This window comes from Corvus hawaiiensis, chromosome 6 (genome assembly GCF_020740725.1).
Source record: "Corvus hawaiiensis isolate bCorHaw1 chromosome 6, bCorHaw1.pri.cur, whole genome shotgun sequence".
NCBI classification, from domain to species: Eukaryota; Metazoa; Chordata; class Aves; order Passeriformes; family Corvidae; genus Corvus; species Corvus hawaiiensis.
The window spans coordinates 22,515,453-22,540,146 of NC_063218.1; the positions used below are offsets into that span (position 1 = coordinate 22,515,453).

The following is a 24,694-nucleotide window of genomic DNA, read 5'->3' on the forward strand; positions in this document are numbered from 1 at the left end:
GGGAGCCCCGCCGGGGGCCGAGGGGGCCGGCGCGTCCCGCCGCCCCGCCCGCCGCGACCCGCCCGGCCGCGCTGGCCCTCGTCACCCTCCTCAGCTTCGCCTCCCGCTTCCACCGCCTGCGGGAACCGCCGCACGTCTGGTACGGGCCGGGGCGGGGCGTTCGCCCCTCCGGCCGGGCACTGCCCGAGCCCCGGGGTGCGGGTGGGTGCGTGTCCGCCTCCTCTCGGCCACAGCGGCCGGGACTGCGCCCTGACGCCCGGCCCGCGCCCCTTCCCCGCCGCGGCCACGTCCGGCGTGGGAGGGATCCCTGTTTATCCCGGGCAGGTGGAGGGACGGGACCGCGGCAGTGAGGGCCACGAGGAAGCGCTGCGCTTTCAGGCTGGTCCGGCCCGGGTCCTGCGCCGCTCCCCGCTGCTCTCGGGACGTGCTGCAGAGAGGGCACCGGGTCCCGGGGAGATTTTGGGGATCTGTGTGTAGCAGGCTGACTTTTTAACCTAAGGTCAATTTGGAATCAAAAGGGCAAACCAGAGGTTTTGGAGTGATAATATCAAACTCTTTTAAAAAAGGACCTTTCCTAGAATGGTTGAAATGCTGTCCATGATTTCCCACTGAGTATAACACATTGTCTCATATGGAATGTATGGCAGTAACCCCCTGTACTATAAAAAGCATAAGTAAAAACACATTCCTGGGTATTTTTTTTTTTCTTTTACTGTCTTCAGCGTTATAGCAGATTGGCTATTGTGGTTTGTGTTTTGTTGGTGTGTTTTTTGCAGTTGGGATGAAACTCATTTTGGGAAGATGGGAAGTTACTACATTAATCGAACCTTCTTCTTTGATGTCCATCCTCCTTTGGGGAAGGTAAACTGCTTTTCTGTTACATGTTTTAGAAGCCACAGGAGTGGGCCAATAAAAGTCTGGCTGCCTTCTGGCCAAAGGGTGTGAACAACAAAGTCTTTCCTAACTGTTGTTAACATCATAACAATTTGCATTCTGTGTCCAGAGCCTCAACTTGCAACGTTTTGTCTTCACAAAAATGCTTCTAATGTAAGAAAACCAAACAATATTGCATGTTGGGTTTTTGAAAGGTTCAACATGAAAAAATCAATGTGACACTTGGAGGGCATATGTAATAGAAGCCTACATTTTAAAGGAAGCAAACAGTTCCTGATAACTTGTGAGCAGATGAGATGCCTTCCTCAAAGTATCCTGAGGGCACTGATTTCCTGTTCTGTAAATGAACTTGTTTTAGCAACAGTGTGTAGTGTGGATGAAGGTGCGTCCTCCTGCCTCGTCAAGGTTATCTTCCTTTCAGACTGAGTCTCCTGAAACTAAAGGGATAGGGAGCTATGGGAGACTACAGAATTCTCTCTGCTCAATTCCACACTTGGTATTTTTCTTGAGCTTGCAGTCATCCTTATAGACTGTAGCCAAAATAATTCTGATTTTGCCTTAGACAAAGGGCAATATGTATGCATGTGATTCCTGTAAATAAACTCTTTTTTGGATGATGTGTCTGAATTATTTGTCCTCTGGATCAATGTGGCTTCTATAAAAATCTTGTGTGCTGCTAGCTTGGATACTTCTTCCTCCAGTGTGATTTTTCCTGACCAGTTTTTTTCACCTTTCCTTTTCAGATGCTGATTGGACTTGCTGGCTACCTTAGTGGATATGATGGTACATTTCCTTTCCAAAAACCAGGGGATCGATATGAGCAGCACAACTACATAGGAATGAGAGGGGTAAGGCTCTGTGGCTGGTTAGCTTTCCTGTGCCTTCCAATACAGAGTGTTACATCATAAGAACTGCTCTTCTTGATCAGGTCAGAGGCCTATTTAGCCTGGTGCCTTGTCTTTAAGCTCCTTTGAAAAGTATTAGTGGTTCTATTGTGAATAAGTCTTAATGTCTGGCTGTGAGAGGCCAGATAAGAAACTAAGGTGAAAACTGAGGCCAACTCTTTCTGCTAATTAGTGAGATTACACTGCTGCATGGGATAGATATCTTGCCTGTTCTGCAAAGCAAACATTGCTGAGTTTGAGCTTCTCTCACTCCATTGTGCCTGGCTAATCTACTGAGGAGCCAAGGATATCAAAAAGCCAGGATCATCCACTGGCACCTGCAGTTTGCCACCACCAGTGACACAGAGCTGAGTATGCTGATGGAGCCTGGGACAGCAGGGCAGAATTCAGAGATGTATTCTATCTGAAACCCTGGCTGTACTGTATTTAGGAAGACCAAGAGCCTTATAACTGACAGCAGATAAGTCAAAAGGAGAAGCAGTGGCCAATTACTAGAAAGAAAGAAAATAGAATAGAAAGAAAACTGAAAACTGGGAAGGCATGTTTTCTTAGTTTAGTTTCCAGAGGTTCATGGTTTTAGATTTCCCTGAGCCAAAGGTGGGAGAGGTGCTGGAACCAGACATTAAAGAGAAGAAATTCTACTGTGGTCTTGCTTTCTTTTGTTTTGATTTCTGCTCTTTCTCCTCCAGTTATCCTTGGTCTTATTTATGTAGGAGAGGGGAATCTGGTCTGCTAAAGATATAAGGTGCAGGTGTATTTTGTTCTTAGATTTCATAATCTAGTATCTTGTTATAAAAAAGTTGTGTGTAGTGGGTGTGTAGTGCATCTGCTTGACACATCCTTTTATGAATATCTGGTGTAGTCTAGCAAGAGTGTGACTGACTTGTTACTAACACCTCTGCAGAACAGAGTAAGCCTCTGTCCTCTGAACAGGGTCTTTGTTCAGTTGGCTTTTGTCTGATGTTCTTTGTGACTCAGTTCAGCTGCTGCAGCACCTCCTGTTGTTGTAGGTATGGAAGATGAAGGAAAGGAGAGGGTGTGAGCTCTTGTTCACATTGGGTGGGGTTATAACTTCTCCCATGATCTTTTCCTGCAGTTTTGTGCATTCCTTGGCTCCTGCCTGGTTCCCTTTGCCTACCTCACAGTATTGGAACTGTCAAAGTCACTGCCAGCAGCCTTACTCACAGCTTTCATCCTTATTTTTGGTAGGTGTTCCTGCTACAGCAAAATTGAGTATCTTAACTGTTCAGATAATTTAATTTCTGGATTATCATGTGTTACCTAACCAGGGGATATTTGGGTTAATGAGAGACTTTCTGAAGTCTCTCAAAACAAAGAAGCAAAGTAATTCCACTTTATATATATATATATGAGGCTTTTTAATTGGAGAACTTTACAGTCTTGTTTAGTTCATAGGTACTTCTGTTATTTGCATAACCACAGTATTGGATTAGGTTTCACCTTAATTTTAAACATTTTTATAAGGTGGATGGTCAGGAATGATTTTGCCCACTAGTGAAATATTGATGTTTCCCATATGAATTATAGAGATGTTTAACAGCCACTACATTACTTTAGAAGAGTTCACAATAATAAATTAATAAAGTTCCACGTTGAATTGAGCCAAGTGGAGAAATTGACCTTGCAAATGGAGTTACCCAAATAGGGATTTTGTGAGGACACACAGGTATTGAGGCATGGAGACTTAAAATATCAAAACCATATTAATTTTTTTATAGGTACCATATGCAAGATGATTTCTCCTCTGGCATCCTCTGGCACCATGGCGGTGCCATAGGTAGATCATTGCTGGCTGTAATCTCCCTCTGAATATGTTACCAGCACTTTCCAAGTGGCGTTTCACAGATACTGCAGTACTGCCTGGGGGGTTTTTTTTGGGTTTTTGTTTTTGGGTTTTTTTGGGTGGATTTTTTTGATTTTTGGGGGGTTTTGTTTTTGTTTTTTTGGGTTTTTGTTTGGTTGGTTGGTTTTTGTTTTTGTTTTGTTTTGTTTTTGTTTTTTGTTTTTTTGTTGGTTTTTTTTTTTGTTACCCAGGTAGAAGTTGAAATGTTGTGATCTCCTTCTGTTTCTGAAATTTCCCTCCTTCTTCTTGTCTTGACTACATTGAGGAAACTGAATTCCCACAATCTTAGATTCACTTCAGAACTGCAAGTCTTTTTGACATTGCTGTGTGTCTCTTTGCAGATACAGGCTGTATTACTTTGTCCCAATATATTCTGCTGGATCCCATTCTAATGTTCTTTCTCATGGGAGCTGTTCTGAGTATGGTGAAATGTAACAACTGTGCAGACAGGTAAGATACAGATGATAATTTTGTTAAACTATAGGTATTCAACTTGCACACAGTTGAAGTAATGTCTGCCATTGGTGATGTGTGAATGGCTGAAATGAGATTATTTCAGGAAATTTGAAGGTGAAAATGACTGTTGGTAGGGGAGAGAAATTTTTCCTGTGAGGGTTTGTGTAGTTAGGGAGAAAGTATTGTGACTGGGGTACACCAAGAGAGTATTAAATAGATTACTTTAGCATGAAAGGAAATGTCAGCAGAAATAGTTTATGCAGTTTATGGAACCACAAATCTGGAACAAGAAAGTTAAAGCTTTTTAAAACTTCCCAGGGGAAAAAGTTAATAAAGGACATGATGGGTCAGAGAAGGAGGAATGAAGGATGGTTGTAGCATATTCAAGGCCTTGGTCCTTAATGGCAAAATTATTGTTATCTTGAACCAGTTACTTTGTTTCCAGGCTGGAGAAACACAACTTATCTGTGGCTGTAAGCACCTATAAAAATCCTGCCATCTGAGGTAAATAGTGTAATTTGCTTGATTTAGAGAAATTGCTACAAAAACTTAGAGGGAAATACAGCCAGGATGATCCTGAATAAAGTAGTCAAGTTGCTAAGGATTTTTGCTGTAGACCATCCAGAGAGGGTGGTGATTTATAGGTATTGGAATATGTCAAAAGGCTTCTTTGTGGCTGGGCTGCAGAGAGTAGTTTCCTTGAAATGCATCCCAAATTCAAAGACATAAAACCTCAAAATTCTGTGTTATATATGAGCAGTTTTTTATTTCATTAAACGTTCAAGAACTGATCATATCAATCTTATTGTGTCTACAGTTCATGTGGCTGAAATGCAGCCTGCAGCATCATGTACTGCTATCCAAGGCCATCCTTATCTACATCACGTTCCCCAGGGAGTGCAAGCACTGAATTACGGGGCAGTGCTTGATCAGCTCTGTGTGCCTTGACCTGAATTTATTGTTCGTATCTTAGAAATAATCCTGTTGGCAAAGTAGTTGATATTCCGCAAATTAAAAGCCAACTCTATAGGTATTGTGTTGCTTAGCAGGTCATGGGGATTTTGTCTAGTCAAAATAAGTGTCAAGACATTAGGAATCAGTAGGAACAGGGTTTTAAATTCTGCTGTCATTTTTTCTCATCTCTCTTCTGTGGTTCAGTTTTATGTCAATTTATAATTTGTTTGCCTTTTGCTGCTGCTTTTGTTTGTGTTTTGGATAGATATTTTCCACTAAGGCTTTCTTGCTTTAGTAGGGGAGGCTGCTCTTTGTCTCTTGTTCTTCCCCATGTTCTTAAATTTCTGAGAGAACTAAGTTTGCACTTTATGGAGCAAAATTTTTGTTTCTGTTCTCCGAACTTCCATCTAGTCAGACTTTCTTCACACTACTATTTCAGCTTATACCTGGTGTCTGTGTTTCCATCCTTGAATGGGAGATCTATGGTTGCCCCAGCTTAAGTGTACCTGAAGCCTGTATCAAGGCTTCACAAGCCTGTATCTGAAACCAATATCTGTGCATGATTCTAAACTAAATGAAAAACTTGATTTTCCACTCCTTATGAGCTCCTGAGAAGATGGACTGGAATTTTGTGGGGTAACTGATTTGTTATTTATTTTTGTGACCGCAGGCTGCCCATTCATGTAGCCATCATTTTATTTACTGACTTGCTCTACTGGTCCTACAGGCCGTTTTCTGCTTCCTGGTGGTTCTGGCTGAGTCTGACCGGTGTGAACCTTGCTGGAGCAATGGGGGTAAAATTTGTTGGCCTTTTTGTAGTCCTCTTGGTTGGCTTGAACACAATCTATGACCTATGGGACTTGCTGGGGAACCTGAGCCTGTCACTGGTGAGCTTCAAAGACTTTACTTTAAGGGTTTCTTTGTTTTGTTTGCTTTGTAATTCTCCTAGTCTTTGACAACCCTAACAGAGATACTCTGTCTGCAGCAAAGAGGGGCATCTGATACGGGTGATGAAAAACAGAGATTAAGGTTATAATGAAGAAACTATTGCCAGACTTTTGGAAAAAACCAAGCACACTTATATTAGCAGGACATAATGTATACCAGCACAGCAGAAAGATTGTTACTTTTTCCTGAGAGAAACTGTTACCATTCCAGTTGGATGAATTTTCAGTCTAAGCTAAAAATGCTCATTGGGAATGGCTTTGCAGTGGCCCAAAGCAAGATGTTGTCCAACACTGTTACATGACCTTCCAAGGAGTATGTGCTGCCTGGCAGACAGGCATGTCTTGCAGCACTTAGTTTGCATGAGCAGCGTGAGCTCAGGCTCTGCTTCATGAGAGTAAGGGGGCATGGGCTGCATACGGGCGCATGCAGAGCATCATGAGCCATAGAAATGCTCTACAACTTGCAGTATCCATAGCCAGTCCAGAAGAAGAAGGCAGCCATAGCCTTGAATTCACACACATTTAGTTCTTCTAAGCCCTAAAAAATTTGGTAGTGGTTTGAGTGTCCTGGTCTAATATATTGCATTTTATGTTTGTGGACTGTGAAATCTGCTATTTGGAGAAATACCTTGATGTACCATTTGCTGTCTTGCAGCCAGCAGGAAGACAAATTCTTCAGTCACATCTTTTAAAAGGTGTTCAGCTCTCCTCTTGTCTCAGCCTCTTCTGAATCTTGAAAATTCTGTTTCTTTCACTTACTGTTTTTGTCTCATTTGTCTTATAAACAGTGGGGGCATGGGGGGACTTTATGTATTCCTGCTGTGTGAAATGTTTTCTTTGATTAATATGAATCAATACAGGCTGCAAAGATTCAATGTTCCAACTCCAGAGAAACACTTCTTGAGCAAAGTCAGTTAATTGCATTTGAAATAGAACAGATCCATCATGTCTAAGTTTTCTGCCAGCAGACGGCTGCACAGTGATTTCATTTGTGCTGCTGGCAGCAAAGGCAGCAAACCCTCGAGTGTTAGAATATGTAAAGAAATTTACTCCAGAAGGTAGATGCTTTCTGAATAGCTATTTGGCAACCTTGGTGCTTGAGGAGAAGGGAAAAAAAAAAGGTGAGGATTAATCTCCTGAAAGCCTGAATAACTTATCTCTGCATTTGTTAGGAAGCTACTTATGATTATTTACATGCAATTTTTTGGGGACTAACTTGATTTCTGGAATTCTCAGCTTGTGTTGGTCCACTGTTCTGGTTTGCTCACTGCTGTCTTTCACATGCAGTTTCTTCTTTTTTGACTTTGCATTGAAATCTTTAGTTAAAGAAAACCTTGTCATGAAAATTGAAGCATCTTGAGGCCTTTTTAAGTAGGGAACTGGAGGTTAGTTCATGTGCCTCTCCACTGCTTATATTTGGTTATGTACCATCAATCAGCATTGTTCCAAGTGTCCAGTGGTTATTAAGTGTTCTGCTGAAATACTTGAGCTGAACAGCTCTTTCCTTTGTTACCTTCAGCGCATTTTGCAGTGTGTTCAGCTTTTTCTATTACTTCTGAATTAATTGATTCTGGTACTAAGGGATGGAGAATGATTACCTTAATGATTATGATGATTATGAGCTTAATGATATGATAGGTATCATGTTAAAAAAATACAGAGAATAGCAAGTGCATCTGATTTCATCCACTTTGAAGTTAGTGTGGGCATTTAGCATACAGGTTTTGCTATTTAATATTTTTTCTTCTTCCACAGCTATTTATTATCCACCCTCTATTTTACATTATTTACTCTACTACCAGCAGTGTCAGTAGGATGTGAAAATGTAATAGCTTCTTGGGCATCTGTTTGCAAACCACGTTTTCAATTGGTTGAAATAAAATATTCAGCTTTCCTGTTGAGACAGCTGAAGAACAGGTTTTGCTGCTGACTTTTCTGTAGCTTCTGGGTGAGCAGCACTAGAAGTTGCAGTGTGAGAGCATTCTTGCTAAGCAAGGTGATTTCTGTGAGTGAAACATATCTAGGTCCCCAAGAAGTCCTGATTACATTCACATTTGCATAGACTTATTGGGGAAGCAAATTTTCATTTGCTGTCTTGCTCAGCTTTGGTAGTTACTATTTTGGAAGCCATCTCTTTGCTGGGATTTTGGGTCAAGATATGTACCACTGATAAACAAGTTAAGGTCCTTGCTCTCAAAGTGTTTTCAGTGGGAGGTGCCCAACCTCCTTTGCCAAAGGTAGGGATGCTCAGCACTTCAGAATGCTAAACTCTTCTATTGCCTGTTTTTGTCCTTTTTCCCATGACCCTAAAATTTCAAGGTACCATAGCTCCAGCTTTTGGAGATACACAGCAAGGTTTGCCTCAGTTTTTACCTCTCTCTGGGCTTTTCTGAGGTAATTCTGCAGCCTGGTAAGCTTTCTTGCACAGCAAGCTCCAGCCATAGGACTGCTGCTCAGAGTCTTGTGAAATAAGGAGTGAAGTTGTTCCTGCAGCTGCACTGTTTGATCCAGGCTGTGTTTGTTACAGGTCGTGTTTGGGAAGCATTTACTGGCTCGTGTACTCTGCCTCATCGTGCTCCCGCTTGCCCTCTACATGGCTATGTTTGCTGTTCATTTTGCAGTGTTAAATAGAAGGTATTTCACAATGTTTTCTCCAGAAGAAGAATTAATTGTCTTTGCTTTGAATTAAATGCTTTTGGTTATATAGTACTCCACTTTCAGTGTCAGAAGCACAGCCACAAGCTGTGTGTTTGTTTAATTCCCTTCCCCAACTCTGGCCAAGCTGGCAGTGAAATTAAATTTGAGCTTGAGACTTTCTGAAATGCCAAGCAAGTAACCTAACAAAACTTTCTGTCTCATTTTTTTTTCCTCCTTTCTTTCCGAGACCTGAAAATGTCTCAACTCCATTCTTTGTCTTTTTGTAATTAAAGTCATTGCATTCCTGAAAAATGGCAGTGATTAAAAAAGTCTGAGTGTGCCTGAAGGGAGGGCTCTTTTCTGAATGCCTGCAACCAAGGGATGCTTTTACAAGGAAAGAGCTAGTAAAATGGCCAAGTAATGTTTTCCGTATGCCAGCATTAAAAAATGAGGTGAATAAGCATTTCACTGTAGAAAAAGAATAGAAAAATAAATGTTATTTTCCAGTTAAAGTCGACTGGTCTTACCACTAACCTCTTAGCAGAAATAAGTCTACAGGAGCCACAGAGAAAGGCTTTGTTAAATCTGTCCTGACAGCAGGTCAATTTATGTGTTGTAAGAACACTTCCAAAGACAGTTCTGGTGCTTTGTGCAGTGCCAGCACGTACATTTTTGTGACCTCAAGCCCTTGTAGCTCTGGACAGTTTCCTGCAAGACTGTGTCTATCTGCTGTGATTATATACGTTAGAGAAGTGTACCTCTAGGGGAACTGCACCCACTCTTCTTCTTCTGATGCCTAGTCTGGTTTTATAATTTTTCTTCTGTAAAAACAACTTGGTGATGCATGGCAGAGGTTTGTATGCATGTTCAGTGAGACTTCGAATTGTGACATTCTTTGCTCTCTCTTGTAGTGGTCCTGGAGATGGTTTCTTCAGTTCAGCATTTCAGTCCCAGCTGATTGGGAACAATCTTCATAATGTCTCCATTCCAGAGCGTGAGTGTCCGAATGAATAAAGCACTCTGAATGTTGTCAGTGTACATGAGAGCTTAAATAAAAATGGTGTCTCCCATGACTCAGTGCAGGGCAGTGTGGATTATGCCTTCCATGGTCGAGGTCAGATCCGTGCTGTTCCTCTGTGCAGCTTTATGTATTGAGAGAAGGAAAAAGGCTGAAAATACCACTATGTTCAGTGCATGGTCACTGGCTGTTTCATCATATTCCATCTGGAGGGAAAGGTGCCATTTTGAGGGATTTGACTTGTGTGCATGCATTTTGTTATTCTTTGGTTCTATATTGCTTGAGACAACAAAAAAATTATTGTCCTGCTCACCTTAGATTTGTAAGTGTTCAGATGTGGGTTTTGTTTCCAAAATATGTGTAAATGGAAACTATCAACTTGTGTAATACAGTGTGCCACTGGTCCAGCTGTGTTGTATTCAGAATGGATCTGAATTCAGCGAAAAGAAAGCTCTGTGGTTGTTCCCTAGTCCTCAGGTTGGCTAGGGACTACTGAGCCTTTAATATGGTTTAGCTTTGGTATTAATTGAGCTTTTTTCTGCCTGTTCCCTGCTCCAGAGCTGCCACTGGAAGAGCATCAGGTCTTCCAAGGCTGAGTTCTCCCACGTGCTGGGAGGGAAGATGTCTTAAGCCAGGGTATCAGCTCTGCTATCCGGTAGCTGAGCTTGCCTCCCTTCCCTCTTGTATTGCTGTAGGGGTCAGCAGTGTTTTAATTTGACTGTATACTCTTAGGGAAAGCTATCTCAAAACTCTCATTATGAAATTACATACCAAAGAGTGCCTTAGCACTTCTGTTTCTGTTAAAACTCAGTGGGAGAGTTTGAAGTGTTTCAGCCAAATGTTACATAACTGTTTCACTGAATCTGGGTTAGGGATGGGAGATAAGCTTGCAATGAGCCCTGTGGAGTAACTTGTCAAACAGGAAACAAACTTTCATCAAAACAATGGAGAGTGCATGCCTAATCGAGCACTGTAGACTAGCTGGGGGAGATACAGGAGAGCTGCCTTATGTCTTTTTTCCTCCTTCTTTCTCATGCAGATTTGGCTTATGGGTCTGTGGTCACAATGAAGAACCTTCGGATGGCAGGGGGATACCTTCACTCCCACTGGCACCTGTACCCGGAAGGCATTGGGTCTCGCCAGCAGCAGGTTGGTGTGCTGTGGTAGTATGGCCTGTAACTGACTCCCTTTGCATTTAGCATTAGGGGTAATGTGATGGGAGCTATGTGTTTACTCAGCATCTGTTACCCTCTCAGTACCACAGCTGTGCACTTGGCTTGGAACTCCAACTAAAAAGGAGGCTTGAAGCGATCCTACCATGTTACACCAGAGGGGTGACCTACAGTAACAAGGCTTTGCTATAATAGCATGACCAGTGTCCATAAATGGAGTCCAAGAGGACTTCAGAATAGTCTTCCATAATGAAAGTTACCTCAAGGAAGGCTGTAAAACTGTGTTTAAAGCAAGTACATTATCTTGCAGGTCTTCTGGCTGTAGATTAAAAGCAAGGGAATAGGACTGCTGTGTATTGTTTTTACTCCAGCCACTGGCCTCTGTGACCTTACATGAATTCCTCTCCTTTGTGCCTTCCTGCCTTCATCTGTCACCGAAGAATTTGTAATGCTTTGCTCATTAAATTAGATACTGTACATTTGTAAGCTAATGTAGCCATATGGAAACCATCTGAACTAAGGGCTTCTCATTAAATGATTAAGCAATAAGTGAAAGTAGAAATCAGAAATCATGTAACTATCTCTAATTAAGATGTACGAACATTGAGTGGAATACTTATTTTTGTCCATCATCATCAAGCTTCACAAATCTTTGCCACTTCTGCACTTTTACCAAGATGTATTCTGCAGCTTGATTATTAGTGTCTAAAAATTGTTCTGAGGTCCTTGAAAGAAAGTTACCAGCGAAACACAAGTGTTTGGTTTTTAACTCCCTGCTGTCTCTGTGGTGAGAAGGAAGTTTTCAGAAGTGAAAACTTTGTCTCAATCTTTTTTTCCTGCTACTTGTCACAATCAGAATTTCTAATACTCTAGCATGACAATAATGTTTATGACAGTATATGGAGACGTCATGCCAAACTGGCTCAAGCACAGGCAAAATTTGAGTGCAGATCATGCTTTATGATACTAAAAGCAGGGGAAGGCAATTTGGAGAGGACACTAATGGGAGTTCCCTGTGGAAAGTGGGAAGGGATGGCGATTTTCCCCCTGTGCTCCCTGCCCTAATGGTAGGACAGCAGTAGGGTTCTAGGGTAGTTTCAGGGCTCTGGAGAAGGGAATTTAGGACTTGGAGGAGGTTTAGAGAGGAAAAAGTGATTTCTCTGCTTCCACTTTTCCCTCCTCTCCTAATGGCTTGACCTCAAGGTATGAGGTTCTATCTCCAGCTCTCCCTTTTTCCCCACCCTCAGACGCTCCTCTGTGTTCTGCCTCTCACCCACCCACTGGGCCATCTGCTCCCACCTGAGTGGGAGGCACAGGTGTGGCACTGGGCTAGGGTTGCACAGAGCATGGCTTGCTGTTCTGTAAGAGTAGGGTGGGTAAAGGAAGTACAGTTCCACATGCTCTGGGGAGCAGCACCCTGGAATAAGATGGTCTCCCATGTCCATGGTAGCAGTAGATGTAGTTACTCTGTGTGAGGCTGAGCAGGCTGGCAAGGGTTAGCTGTGTAGCATGCGTGGCTGTAACGGGTTATCGCTGAATCCTGTTGTCAAATCTCTACTGTCTGTAAAAACAGTGCTGCTTCCATCTCCTGGTTCAGAGAATGGTCAGTGATTATTCAAGAGTTCTGGTGTGGATATCCTGTTGTTGTAGAAGGAGCCTCTGAAATAGGGTGAGAGGAGGTCAGACTGTGTTTGGAGACTGTTCCCCATGGTGCATGTGAACTGCCATGAAGTGTAGTGCTTCTGAGGATGGGCTATATACTGGCTAAGAGGTGTCATCTGGGTTAAGCAGTGGCCCATAATTTGTTTCCTAGGGGGCACTGTCAGAAAAGTAATCCCAGGATTTCTGTGTTGTTGGTGCATTTGGGGCTTTGATTTGTTGGTGAATGTGTGACTGCTATCAACAACTTTTTTCTTGTTAGGTAAAATAATTAATCCTGTCATTTCAGGTCACTGCCTACTTACATAAAGATTTGAATAACCTGTGGATTATAAAGAAACATGATTCAGATACAGGTAACAAATACCAGTAAAGTGCCTTTTATAACTGCTGCTTCTGTTTTTCACATAAATATTCTGAGTTCTTTCCAGGGCAGAGTATCCTTCATGGTTACGAGAGGGAGAAGAGGAAGAACAAGGGGAAGCTGTCTCCATCTTGATTTACATTGTGTGTGTCTGCTGTGTTTTTGGTTCTTCTCCAGATTGTACAGCTGAAGTAAATAAGCTTTTCTTAGCTGAAGGTTGCATTGACAATTTTTCAGCTGTGTAGGTGTGCAAATAACAGCAGAGAGGAAATTAGTGTGAACTGAGTTAATATTTTTTGCAGTCTGTTATTGTGGCTAGGAGTCTTGGGGAAGTTGGGTTCTGTTACAATCCGGTACATCTTGTTTGACAGATTTTTGTGGATGATTGCTTGGGACAAGATAAGAGTACTGAATGTGATGATCTGTGGTTTGTATGGAAAGCTGTTGATTTAGATTATGTAGTGTGTGAGGCTGAGGCATGCTTGGTCTGGCAGTTTCCTTTTTTTACCTGCCACATGTGTTTATAAAAATTAACAAGAATTGTCTAAACAGCAAAAAATGTAAATAACATAGATATCTAAGAAAAATTATAATCAGTGTTGCAAGAGTCATTTATAATTCACATTCTTTGGAGTAGCTCTCAGGGTTAGAGTCTAGAACAATGTTTTACACCAGGCTTAGAGTCAACACAATACTTTATTTTTGCTTTATTATCTGCTTGAGGCGTGAGTATCAGCAAGAAACTTTCTAAGACCCTGGTAAGTTTGTAAGTGCATTGATATGATCAGTTCATCTTCCTTCAGCAGATCTGTCTGACCCCTCAAGCCCTGTGGAGTTTGTGAGGCACGGAGATATTATTCGTCTGGAACATAAAGAGTAAGGATGATTTCTGGGATTCAAAGAGATTGTGTGATTGAATAGAACTGGTAGGAGACTTGTCCTGCTGGAGATTATGGTTAGATGAGCACAGGCAGGCTGTGTGACAGAGGTATCTGTATATCTGAATTTCCAGTGTGAGGTTTGTAGAGTTTTTCTTTTATGGTTAATGTTTTGAAAAGTGTCTATTAAATGAGAAACTTTCAAGATAGCCACACAATTTATTAGAAATACCTACCTAAGCAGCACGGAGATTTGTTCAGGTGTGTGAGGTGTGATAATCAGGGTAACTCTTCCAGAGAAACAATTTCAAAGCCCTCATTCTGTTCCCTGTCTCCATGCTGAATTTGCTAGGCAAAAAGAGTATAGGTTTTTTTGTCAGTGTACTGCAAGTATCCTGTTCCTATATTCATAGGCAGTACCCACCCACTGAAATTCTCGAGAGCACTGAGATCATAGCACTTCGGATGAAAATGGAAGCTGGACACTTCCCTCTCTGCAGGGAATACCTTAAGAGGAAGCAGGGGAACCCTAGTGACTTGATATTTGGTCTTTGTCTAGTCTAATGTCACTATGCCAAAATGCTCTGTGCTTTCACAGCTTTGATTTCTTAACAGAACCTCTAAACTTGTGAGTCTGGAAATCATGTTGTACTGTATTCAGTATGACATATGTACAAATCATTGCTTAGGTTTCCAAAATGATTATAAGACTATTTTAAAAAAAATTTTAATTTGGGAGTTTACTATCAAATATACGGTAATGAGGATGATAAAATCTTGATTAGGCAAAATGGGTTGAGTCCCGATGAGGTCTCCAGCACGGGAGTGACTCGGCTGCGCCGTGGCAGGATCCGGCGGGGCCGGGCTGTGGCCCAGCCTGCGGGACAGAGACGTCCGTGCGGATGTGGCCGGGCGGCGGCAGCGCGCTGGGCACTGCCAGCGGCTTTGGGAAGGACTGGTGGGCCATGGCCACGTTTCTCTGGTTGCCGCAGTTGGCAGAACCTGCCAGGGTAGGAGGCTCTTTGTCTGCACTGTGCTGGTGCTAAATGGTGGCCACTGATTTCCCCGTAAATGGCACAATCTTTCCCCTCAAAAGCAAAACTGATAATCGCAAAAGGTCAGGATCTTGCTTTTCTTCTTACAAGACAGGTCTGTTTGTCACACTTTTACTGTTAATTTAAAAAAAACCAAAACAACAGAGCAAAACGAAACAAACCTCTTTTCCTTTTAGAGGTGGTAGATTGTAGTTTGAGGGTTGGATTTATTCATGCTGTCATCCTTTTCTGTCACTGCCCAGTGTGGCATAAGCTCAGAGTCACATGCTGGGAATTGACGGTTTCACTTCATGTCCCCCATCCTGTTAAGGCTGCATCGTGCTGTGCCCTCAGCTGGAATTCAGTGGTTAGAGTACTGGCAGATCTCTGAGTGGCTCAAACCAATGTTCTTATTACAAATTGACAAGGTTCAAAGGTTTGACTTTTAATTTCATTTCAGAACTTCTAGAAATCTGCACAGTCACCAGCATGAGGCTCCCCTGACAAGGAAGCATTTTCAGGTCACTGGCTATGGAATAGTAAGTGAAGGCAAGATAAAACAAAAGCTGCTTCTTTTTTGGGAGAGTTCATATAATGCCAAGGCGATTTATTGTTGCTTTTTTTAGTTTGTTAGCCAGGATGATAGATGGACATCTCCCATCCTGAAGGAAAAACCAGGTGTAGTATGATTATATGATGTAGTTATCTCATATTTAAGGTCTATTTAATGTGAACACAGATGAAAAAAAAATCTAAACTTTTACTGTCAGTCTAGCTTTGGCAGCATTCAGCTCCAGAAATGACAAACTGAGCAACCTTGAAGTTGCTCTGACAAGTATTATTTTATATATTTGGCCTTGTCACATCGACAAGTGTTTTTTTGACAGAATGATGACAGAATTTTGAATCACGAAGATTAAATCTGCTTTGAGGGCTGAATTCCTAAACACAAAGATCTGTTGCCTAAACCCCTTTTGTGAAGCAGCCAAGTTACCCCTGTTTATGCTGTAACTCTGAGCTACAGTCAAGAATGAATTGAAAGCAAACAAAATTAAGGTTGGAAAGATAGAGATATATTTGTGAGTGGTTGCTTATGTCTAGAATGATGTCTTCCTGATGGGGAATCTCTCCTCTGAACTCTGAGTGAGGGTGGTCTGGGCTAGTTTGTTTAGCTTTGCCCCCAGTAGAGTTTCAGAATTTCCTGTTTGCAGTGCTTCAGTTCTGTATGTCTTCTAGTTTGGGCATTCTTTCATTTCTTTTTTCTGTTTTTGTAATTTTTTTTTCTCCAATGGTATGTTTGCCTGACAGAATGGAACAGGAGACTCCAATGACTTCTGGCGGATTGAAGTGGTAGGCAGAAAGACTGGGAAGCTCATCAAAGTCCTGCGGAGTCAGGTCCGGCTAACCCATGTGGCCACAGGGTGTATATTGGGCTCTTCTGGAAAGACTCTGCCAAAATGGTAAATAGTTTGTAAACCCCATCCAAGGGGATGCAAGGCCTTGAGCTGACATGTTCCTTTACTCAATGGTACTTTTAGACTAAGCAATAACCGCATTTCCTCTATTTCTCTAAAAGAATAAAAATGTAACTAGCAAGTGCTAAAATTATGCCCAGAGGGGAAGATCTGGGTTAGGATTATGCAGTCTGTTACAGTGAAGGTATATGGCTCTGAAAAATATTATCCCTTACTGAGAGATCCAAGAGTGGCATGGACATAGATCTCATCCTCTGGTAAGGCCAGGACAGGATGACAGACACGTTCTTTAATTCCCATTTTTAGCTTGGGGTTTGCAAATATCACTGGAAACTGGGGCAGTTCATACCCTAGTTCATAATCTTCAAAATTGCCTTCTATTGGTATTAATTTACCTTGTGATTAGAAGACCTTCTGCCATTTTTGCATGCAGCATCTGAAGCAAGGCAGTGGTTACAAGCTGCTATTAGCAGGGGTCGGGGTTTTGTATGTCCTTGAATTCTATATCTTCATCATTAAAATGAGGTGTATGCAGAGACATCCAGGCTCATGCCCAAGAAGCTGCCCTGTCTGTAAAGCTGCACTGTGTGGGATGCTGACATGGATCCTGAAGCAGAGGCTGTGCAGTCATGTCATGTTGCTGCTGTTTTGAGAGCTGCCTCCTTTTCTGCTGCTCTAGGTTTCCCTTCACTGTGTTGGGGTAAAACCACATTGTAAGGAATCCTGTGGATGCTGAATCATAGTGAGAGCAGGCAGGTATCTCTGGCACCTGCATGGCCAAGAGTGCAAATGCCACTTAGACGTCACCATAAAACTGGGCTCATGGGTAAATAATGTGTTCAGTTAAAAAAAAAAAGCCAGTTTCCATCAAGAGCATTCAAAAAAGGTTGTGAGTTGGGGTTTTTTTTTTCCCACTAACAACTTACTATGTGAGTTGAAGTTATTGCCACAAAATACTGATAATAGTAAGAGCTGAAGGGAAAAAATGCTTGTTAACTGCAAATCAGGATGGTTAGAGTATATCAGATTTTTATATTTTTTATATTTAAAAGGTAATAATCACTGTCCTTCAGAGAATTTAATAGTAATTATTTAATGGATTACTTAATTAGTGAAATTTGCTAAGTGGTGGTTGATAGAAAATTCCTTATTAATCTGTCATATTACTGCCAGATTTGATGCACTTTCTCCCAAAGTCTTTGATGTGACCTACTAGACATAGGGTGACAGACTAAAGAGCAGTTATTGGTATCTTCTAAGGTAATTGTTTTGTTTCTGTAATACAGTTGTTGTAGGTATGGGTTTACTTAAATTGATGATGGTGGTTTTCTTTGAAGGGACTATAAGGGTTGAATTGGAAGTAGTTTCTAGTTGGCAAGGTGCATAATTTTCAAAAATCCCACTGTTTATATATGGACCTAGGGGTTTTTAGGTGAGAAAGTGAGAAATGTGGTTCAACTGTTCTGTGGGATTTTGATGTCAACTGCCTTGCAGATCTATTTTGGTTTCTACATGGTTCTCATAGCATGTAAGAATGCAACTGCTGAAGCGTTACAGAGAAGTATAAAGGTAAATGGGGAAAAATTAGACATGAAATGGAAGTTTTGAGTGTTCTGTGGGGTGGTGGTGAACTGTTCTGCTGATCCTCAGGGGCTGGGAACAAGTGGAAGTCACCTGCACACCATACCTGAAGGAGACACCCAATTCCCTCTGGAACTTTGAAGATCATATTAACCCTAAATGTAAGTAATTTATTTCCTTTTCCTTTGAGGGTGTGTCTTGGCTTGCTGTTAAAGGAAGGGATAAGGTATCAGATAGCAGTAACTGGCATTCTGCATTTGAAATGCCTGTGATCTTTCCCAGCTTAAGTGCAAACCCGCTGAACTTGAGCCTGTGCAGGGATGTAGAGCCCTTTTCTATTTCACTGATTGTACTGGAAGCTGGTGATAATGCTTGAAGTGTAGTGGGAGTATAAAGACTTTTTTAAGGATTTTGAGGTATGAATGTATTAAAAAAGCACTCCAGTACAGGCTGTTATTTCTAATATTGTTTAATTGGGAATTGTTGTCATTGATATGAGTGTGTCATATATATTTCAAAGATTTTTTTGAAAAGCTAGGATCCACTCTGTTCTGGTGTATTTTTTTTCCTTCTCTTACTGGGGGTGTGCTAAATAATGACTTTGCAGTACCATCAAGAAATGAATAGTGTGTGACAGAGATCTAAGTTTGCCTGTAATGACAGGTTGTCATGGGTTAGCAAAGCATAGTCCCAGAAGTGATGTTCTTGCAAAGGGGTGCTTACATCTCCTCTATGACCTGACAGAACCTATCAGCTGGCCAGTTTGAATATGGACAATTTTTTAAGCCACTTAAATTCTGACCGCCTTTGTGATCCACACTTAAGAATAGACAAACTCTGGGCAGAGCCCTCTCTTGTTTCTGGTGCTGGGACAGGTGGCTGCGGGCCCTGTGTGGGGACCAGCGGGCCCAGCCCAGGCCCTGCTCGGGCCAGGCTGGGCCGGGCCACGGCCATCCTGGAGCCGATGGACCTGTTCCAGCCGTGGAACCCCCACAGTCCTGCTACGTGCAGACAGAGCAGCCCGGCTCCCCCTCTCCAGTGCAGCCAAGATTCAGCTGAAGCTGCCCTGCTGTCCAGCAAAGATCATGTGACCAACAGCGATAAGCGAAATTCCAGCTGCAAGGCCTGGGTGAGATTAACCCTTTTAGTGCTGGGAAGAGCTGAAAACCTGAGGGAGGAGAAAGGGGAGATGCTTAAAGCTGAAATTCTGTTGTAAAGCTATGATGTATCAGAGTACCCATTGTAATTTCATGAAGGCATGGGGGGTGGAGCGTTCAGCTTGTACTTGTGAGCAAAAGCACCTGCGCTGAGATAGGCAGATGCTGAAGCAGCTGTAATTCGATGACAAGTTTGAACAGGGAGAGATGGAAGCGATCAGGACTCTTACTCCACATGGAAAGGGGAAGACCTCTGTTCCTAGAGATGCTCCCAGAGATAGTCCTAGAGATGAAGATGAGGAGGACCCTTTGCTCCCAGGGAAGGAGAAGGGCCTCTGTTCTTAGAGATGAAATGCTCCCAGAGATGGATGAAGAGAACTTTTGTTTCTGAACAGCTCAACCTTAAGATTGTACCCCAAAAACTTCAAGAATGGACCCTTGAAAGCAGTTGTGGAAAAGCTGCAAGTTGGGGAAGGGACTCACATGCGAGCAGAGAACCAACCCGGGTGGCTGTCTCGTTGTGATAATGTTTTCATAGCATGGGCAAGAGAGACTCCTCTTCCTAAATGGACTGAACAAGGGTATTACGGAAGTGGTAAACTGACTGAACATCTCAAGGGTTGTCTTTTTACATTGTCAGTGGGAGAAGGGAGAAAGGTGGGGGGGAGGAGAAGTGTTCTGAAGGTGTAGTATGATTTTTTTTCCCCTCTTTCTTCTTTTAGGTCTGTTAATAAACTTCTTTATATTCTTTCAAGTTTTGTGCCTGCTTTGCTTTTCTCCTGGTTCTTACCACAGAAGGTAAACAGTAATGAGTATTTTGGACCAAACCACTGCACAGGTGGGCCTTGCAGCCTCATCCAGGAGTTACATATGTTTCACAGGCTCAACTGGCCTGGGTTATTTAACACAATTTTCATCCCATGAGTTTCAGGTGACTTGGGCTGAGTTCCAAGTTATTAAAACATTTAGTTCTTCCTGTTCTTCCTCCTGTGAAAGCAACCAAGGGAGAAAAATCCTGGGCTGTTGACTTTGTATAATTTCCTCTTCTGTTGTAATGTATTTTACATTCCCATACTTATGGCTCATTTACAGATAAACAGCAGGCTATGAAGAGTATGTCTCTAATTTCAGCCAGAAATACAAATCTATTTATTTCATGGACTTTTATCTATTTTGTATTGCTCCTGGAAGTAAAGGAGGAAATTGAGGAGTGCAACAATTGTAAAATTCACTGGGGGATACTTTTGACTGCAAGCCACTGTGTTTAGAATATGAATAAATTGCATAGAGAATTAAAAGAGGTTCTGGAAGTAGATTTGTTGTAGGAGGAGAGAGTTTAGTTTATTATAAAAAAGGCAAATAAAAGTAAACCATACAAACTTCTAATCTATTTTTCTCTCTTTTTTTGAAGTGCCCAATATCAGCCTGGATGTTTTGAAGCCTTCTTTTGCAGAAATTCTGCTAGAATCCCACATGGTTATGATCCGGGTAGGATATCATTGATTCTAAATTATAATTTTCTTCCTCCTCTCTCCTGCATTCAAAAAAAAAAAAAAACCACATAGCACTTTCTGAGAGATCTGGGTGATGGCTGCAAGCTAGGGCAGAATTTACATGCCCAAGCAACCTACTTGAATCCTACTTGAATTTATACTTAGAAAAAAGGATGGTCTTGGAGCTAAATCGTCCAAGTCAAACTTTGGAAGCCTTAGGCTTAATGCCTGGATCTGCTGTTGGTGTGATGTAGCTACTAATGTTTTCCCTACCTTCTTGTAAGGCTTAAAGTAAAATTAGTATTTGTGAGGCAGGAGGATATTACTGTGGTCAAAATCAGAAAAATCAGCTAAACAGAATTTTTAAACAGAATTTAGAAGCACAGTAAGTGTTTGGATTGAAAATGGAAAACTTCTGATATTTTTCAAGTTCATCAAGGAGCTGTGATTTCTGGTTTACTTTTTATCTCTGAATATATATATATATTTAAAAAGAGCAGATTTAATATTTGCAAGTTTGACTGCTCTTGCAGTCCTTTTCCATGATTGTTCTTTGTACACTTGGCCACAGCTGTTCTGCTTCCAGCTCCTCAATTCTTCATCTGAAGAATAAGAAGTTACTATTTTGAGAAGGGAGTCTGGGGTTTTCTCTGCTACTGTTTGTGAAGCTCTTCTCAGATTTTAAAGAGGAAAAAAGTAGTCAAGCACATTATTGTTAGTACTTGTAAAGTGTTTCCATGGCAATTAGTGATAATCCTGTCTCAGGTAAGGAAGCACCTGCATGAGTTTCCATGGGAATAATCTTTGAGGCTTTTCTTTCATAGTGGAGGGAAACCTGTCACACTAGTCTCTTAATGAAAAAAAGGTTTTGCTTATGCAACATGTATCCTCAGTGACAGAAAAGCTGGAGAAGAGAAATAAGAGAATACTGCCCCTTATGCTACCCAAAACCCATTTTCACTTGCACAGTAGTATTAAAACATTCATAGTCCTAATTGTGACCATTGTGGAAGATGATGTGTTTATGTAGGTCAAAAAAGAACTTTCACTCAGGAAGAGTATTGATGTATGTTTGTGTACATGGACATTTCTGGCCAGACATTGCAGCATAACTGCCTGCTTATTTAAATTTTATGTTGACTTACCTGCAGGGAAACAGCGGCCTCAAACCAAAGGACAATGAAGTTACATCCAAACCTTGGCACTGGCCCATCAACTACCAGGTATATCGATCAATCCATTGTCCTTTCTATTTTCAAGTGCTTTTGCAGTGCCTTTTGAAGCACAACACCTTGTAGTTGCATTGAAGATGCTGTCAGCTTTCTTTTGTAGCACCTGAGATGCATGGATGGGAATTTGTCCCACCTTAAACACTGTGCAAAATACAAACTGGACTGATGAGTATCTGTTTCTCTCCCTTCTGATCTCTTTCCTCAGGGACTGCGTTTTTCTGGTGTCAATGAGACAGATTATCGGGTTTATTTGCTTGGAAACCCGGTAAGTTGGAGTGGGAGGTTCCAAGCCAATGTCTAGCAAATTTTAGCTTAGTCTTGCTTCTGCCAATGACAGTGTTTCTTCTCCTTTTGGACTGTCTCTCTTATTGTACTCTTAATGTTTGCATGTCACATGCACATGTCCAGCATAAAGTCCCAAATCTTTCTTTTTCTCTTGTGTAGGTGATTTGGTGGCTAAATCTGGTCACTATTGGATTATATCTTCTGATAACACTTTGCACTGCAGTGGCTCTGAAGAGAGGTGTCCAACTGACGTCTGAACTCAAAGGTGAGGTCAGTCTTCCTTTTCATGAATGCCTTTTGCAGGCACCTTAAAAGTGTGTGGATGGGAGGACTTCTTATGTCAAGGGTTGGAAACCACTGAGCTTGGATTATCAAGCGGTGTCCACAGGGAAAAGAGTGGGAACTTCATATCTGTAGTTTAATAGTGAACACCACAGATCTTCTACAAAAGCAGTGCACAGCTACTTACATTGGCCGCAAGGGGTACAGGCCAATTAATCAATGTCCTGCTCTCAAGCTTTGCATGTGCCCTGTACTCTGTAGTATGCACAGTGTTTTAAGACAAGAAATATTTTCTGATATTTATGCAAAGCAAATGACAAATGGAAGAGACAAAATGATCCTGTGTTATGTCCATTGCCAAGGTTATGGAGCTTTTCACAAGCCCTAGTTAGTCATACTCTGACCATTCCAGTTTACATCAGTGGTTGCTTCATTTTGTAGATCTCCTTGTGGGAAGTCAATTCTAAAATGTGATGGGAAACTTCTCATTTATACAATAAGCTATTGGCTAAGCTGTATACAGACACCAGAGCTCATAGTCCTTTCCCCAGGCTCTGAAAACTAGGCACCACTTCTTTCCAGGAAGGGCTGACAAAGTGATCATCTGGATGGCTCTTGTTGCAGAGACAATGAAAACAATCAGAAACCAGAATCACCTGATTAGTCTGATGCACATTCTGAGAAACTGCATGTTTGGTCTTAACATAGAGGGTGGTCAACCTCCTGCCATGCCTTGAGGCTTAGGGCTTTGTGTATCTTTTCTGATAACTGTCCTCCTGAAGAGTGCTTGTATATTTATAAAGAATGCAGATAGGGTGTTGCAGAGGCTTGAAGCAATTCCAGACCAATACGTGACTTCCTGTAAAGATCATTCCTGTTGAGTTTACTTAGTGTGTTAAGGTTTGCAAATAGGAACTGTAGCTGAGTTTTTCTCTGCTGAAGTCTGTTTATTTGTGTTCCAGAACTGTCCCGAGTTGTGCTACGTGGTGGAGGGCAGATCACACTGGGCTGGCTCCTTCATTACCTCCCTTTTTTTATGATGGGTCGAGTTCTCTACTTCCACCACTACTTTCCTGCCATGCTTTTTTCCAGCATGTTGACAGGTAAATACTAGAGTCTTGGAGAAGACAAGGTAGGGGAAAAGGTGATATGCTGTTAAATTGAATGTTTTTCTGACTAAAATGTTTATTGTTTTTATAGGCTTTATGTTTGCTCATGCAAGGTGCTTGAAAGCATTGACTTAGTCAAAATGTTTTTCACAAAGCAGCTGCAGTGCCAATTTTTGTTTGGTTTTTTTTGGTGGTTTTGTTTGTTTGTTTGTTTTTGTTTGGTTGCGTTTTTTTGTTATCACCCTGAAGAGGCAGTCATGTCTAGTGCTTAGGGCATTTAAATTTAGAGATGGGATTCCTACTCTCTGCTATTTCACTGTTCTTATAGATTCTTGTATATAAGTTACTTCCCTCTTTGTTTGCTGCCCCCACTTTTCTGTCATGTCTGTTCATAATTTGGCTTTGGTAGTTTTTCCTGTGATTTTAGACCAACTTCATTAGCATCGGGGGCCCAGATCTCTTTTGCATTTATTCAAATGGAAAGGTAGGAAAAAAGAACCTTTGCTAATACAAAACAATCTCTATGGTTTTGAAGGTTACCAAGGTAAATGAATTTAAAAATTGACATGGTCCTCTGGTGTTAACAGAGTTTCGTCAGCCTAGTCTCTGAACATAGCAGCTCTGTTCTTCTGAATTCTACCTCTTCCTTCTCCTAGGAATCACCTGGGATGCACTACTGAAGTTCTGTGCTGGGTTCCTGTCACCCAGCACTACAGCTAGAAAGGTATATGGAGGCGGGTTCCTGGCACTGGTTCTGCTCATCCTGTACAGGTGAGTGCTGAAAGCTGAGCTTTGCATGCATGGAATGTGTGACAATTGCCATCTCAATAGAAACTTTGCTGCCTGTTCGTTATCCTTAGCCTTTGTTTCCTTTTCTCTTCTCTGCTGAATTTATCAGACACCCTCAAGCCCAATCCTAAACCCTCAAATTTGATTAGATTCAGCATCTGTGTCCCAGTAATGCATTAAAGAACATCTTTCCATTGCAGGGAATCTTTCTTTTGTCACAGCACACAGTGTGAACACTCTATGCTCCTGCAAACCCACCCTTCAGTGGTTTGTGGTGCTAATCCCCGTGATGGTGACATATTCCTCAAATACAGGCAAATTTTTCGTTGTCGTAAGTCTTATTAGGTTCTAAGAGAAAATACCACATGTGATAAAACTGTGTATATTGGGTTCAGCAGAGATTAGAAGGTCCCCAGTAGAACTTAGAGCAGCCCAAGGAGAAAGGTCCCATAGGCTGTGAACTTCTTGAGACAGAAAACTGCTGTGTTTGATGGGCATTTGGTCTCTTT

General features: G+C 41.7%; 1 protein-coding gene across 2 annotated transcripts in view; it reads left to right on the forward strand.

Moving 5' to 3' along the window:
- Positions 1-18: 18 nt before the first annotated feature.
- Positions 19-24,694, forward strand: part of POMT2 (protein O-mannosyltransferase 2) — a 38,056-nt gene continuing 13,380 nt past the window's right edge. The window contains exons 1-20 of one of the 2 annotated variants that reach the window (XM_048305469.1): positions 19-139; positions 777-861; positions 1,638-1,742; positions 2,896-3,004; positions 4,005-4,113; positions 5,801-5,960; positions 8,548-8,654; positions 9,569-9,651; positions 10,715-10,824; positions 12,796-12,862; positions 13,674-13,746; positions 15,243-15,321; positions 16,091-16,242; positions 17,908-17,999; positions 20,407-20,483; positions 21,640-21,711; positions 21,926-21,985; positions 22,165-22,270; positions 23,250-23,390; positions 24,053-24,167. In XM_048305469.1, the coding sequence (XP_048161426.1) occupies positions 802-861; positions 1,638-1,742; positions 2,896-3,004; positions 4,005-4,113; positions 5,801-5,960; positions 8,548-8,654; positions 9,569-9,651; positions 10,715-10,824; positions 12,796-12,862; positions 13,674-13,746; positions 15,243-15,321; positions 16,091-16,242; positions 17,908-17,999; positions 20,407-20,483; positions 21,640-21,711; positions 21,926-21,985; positions 22,165-22,270; positions 23,250-23,390; positions 24,053-24,167 (1,877 nt within the window). In that variant the 5' untranslated portion in view covers positions 19-139; positions 777-801. The remainder of the gene's footprint in view (positions 140-776; positions 862-1,637; positions 1,743-2,895; positions 3,005-4,004; positions 4,114-5,800; positions 5,961-8,547; positions 8,655-9,568; positions 9,652-10,714; positions 10,825-12,795; positions 12,863-13,673; positions 13,747-15,242; positions 15,322-16,090; positions 16,243-17,907; positions 18,000-20,406; positions 20,484-21,639; positions 21,712-21,925; positions 21,986-22,164; positions 22,271-23,249; positions 23,391-24,052; positions 24,168-24,694) is intronic. The other variant, XR_007204054.1, reaches the window with a different exon arrangement.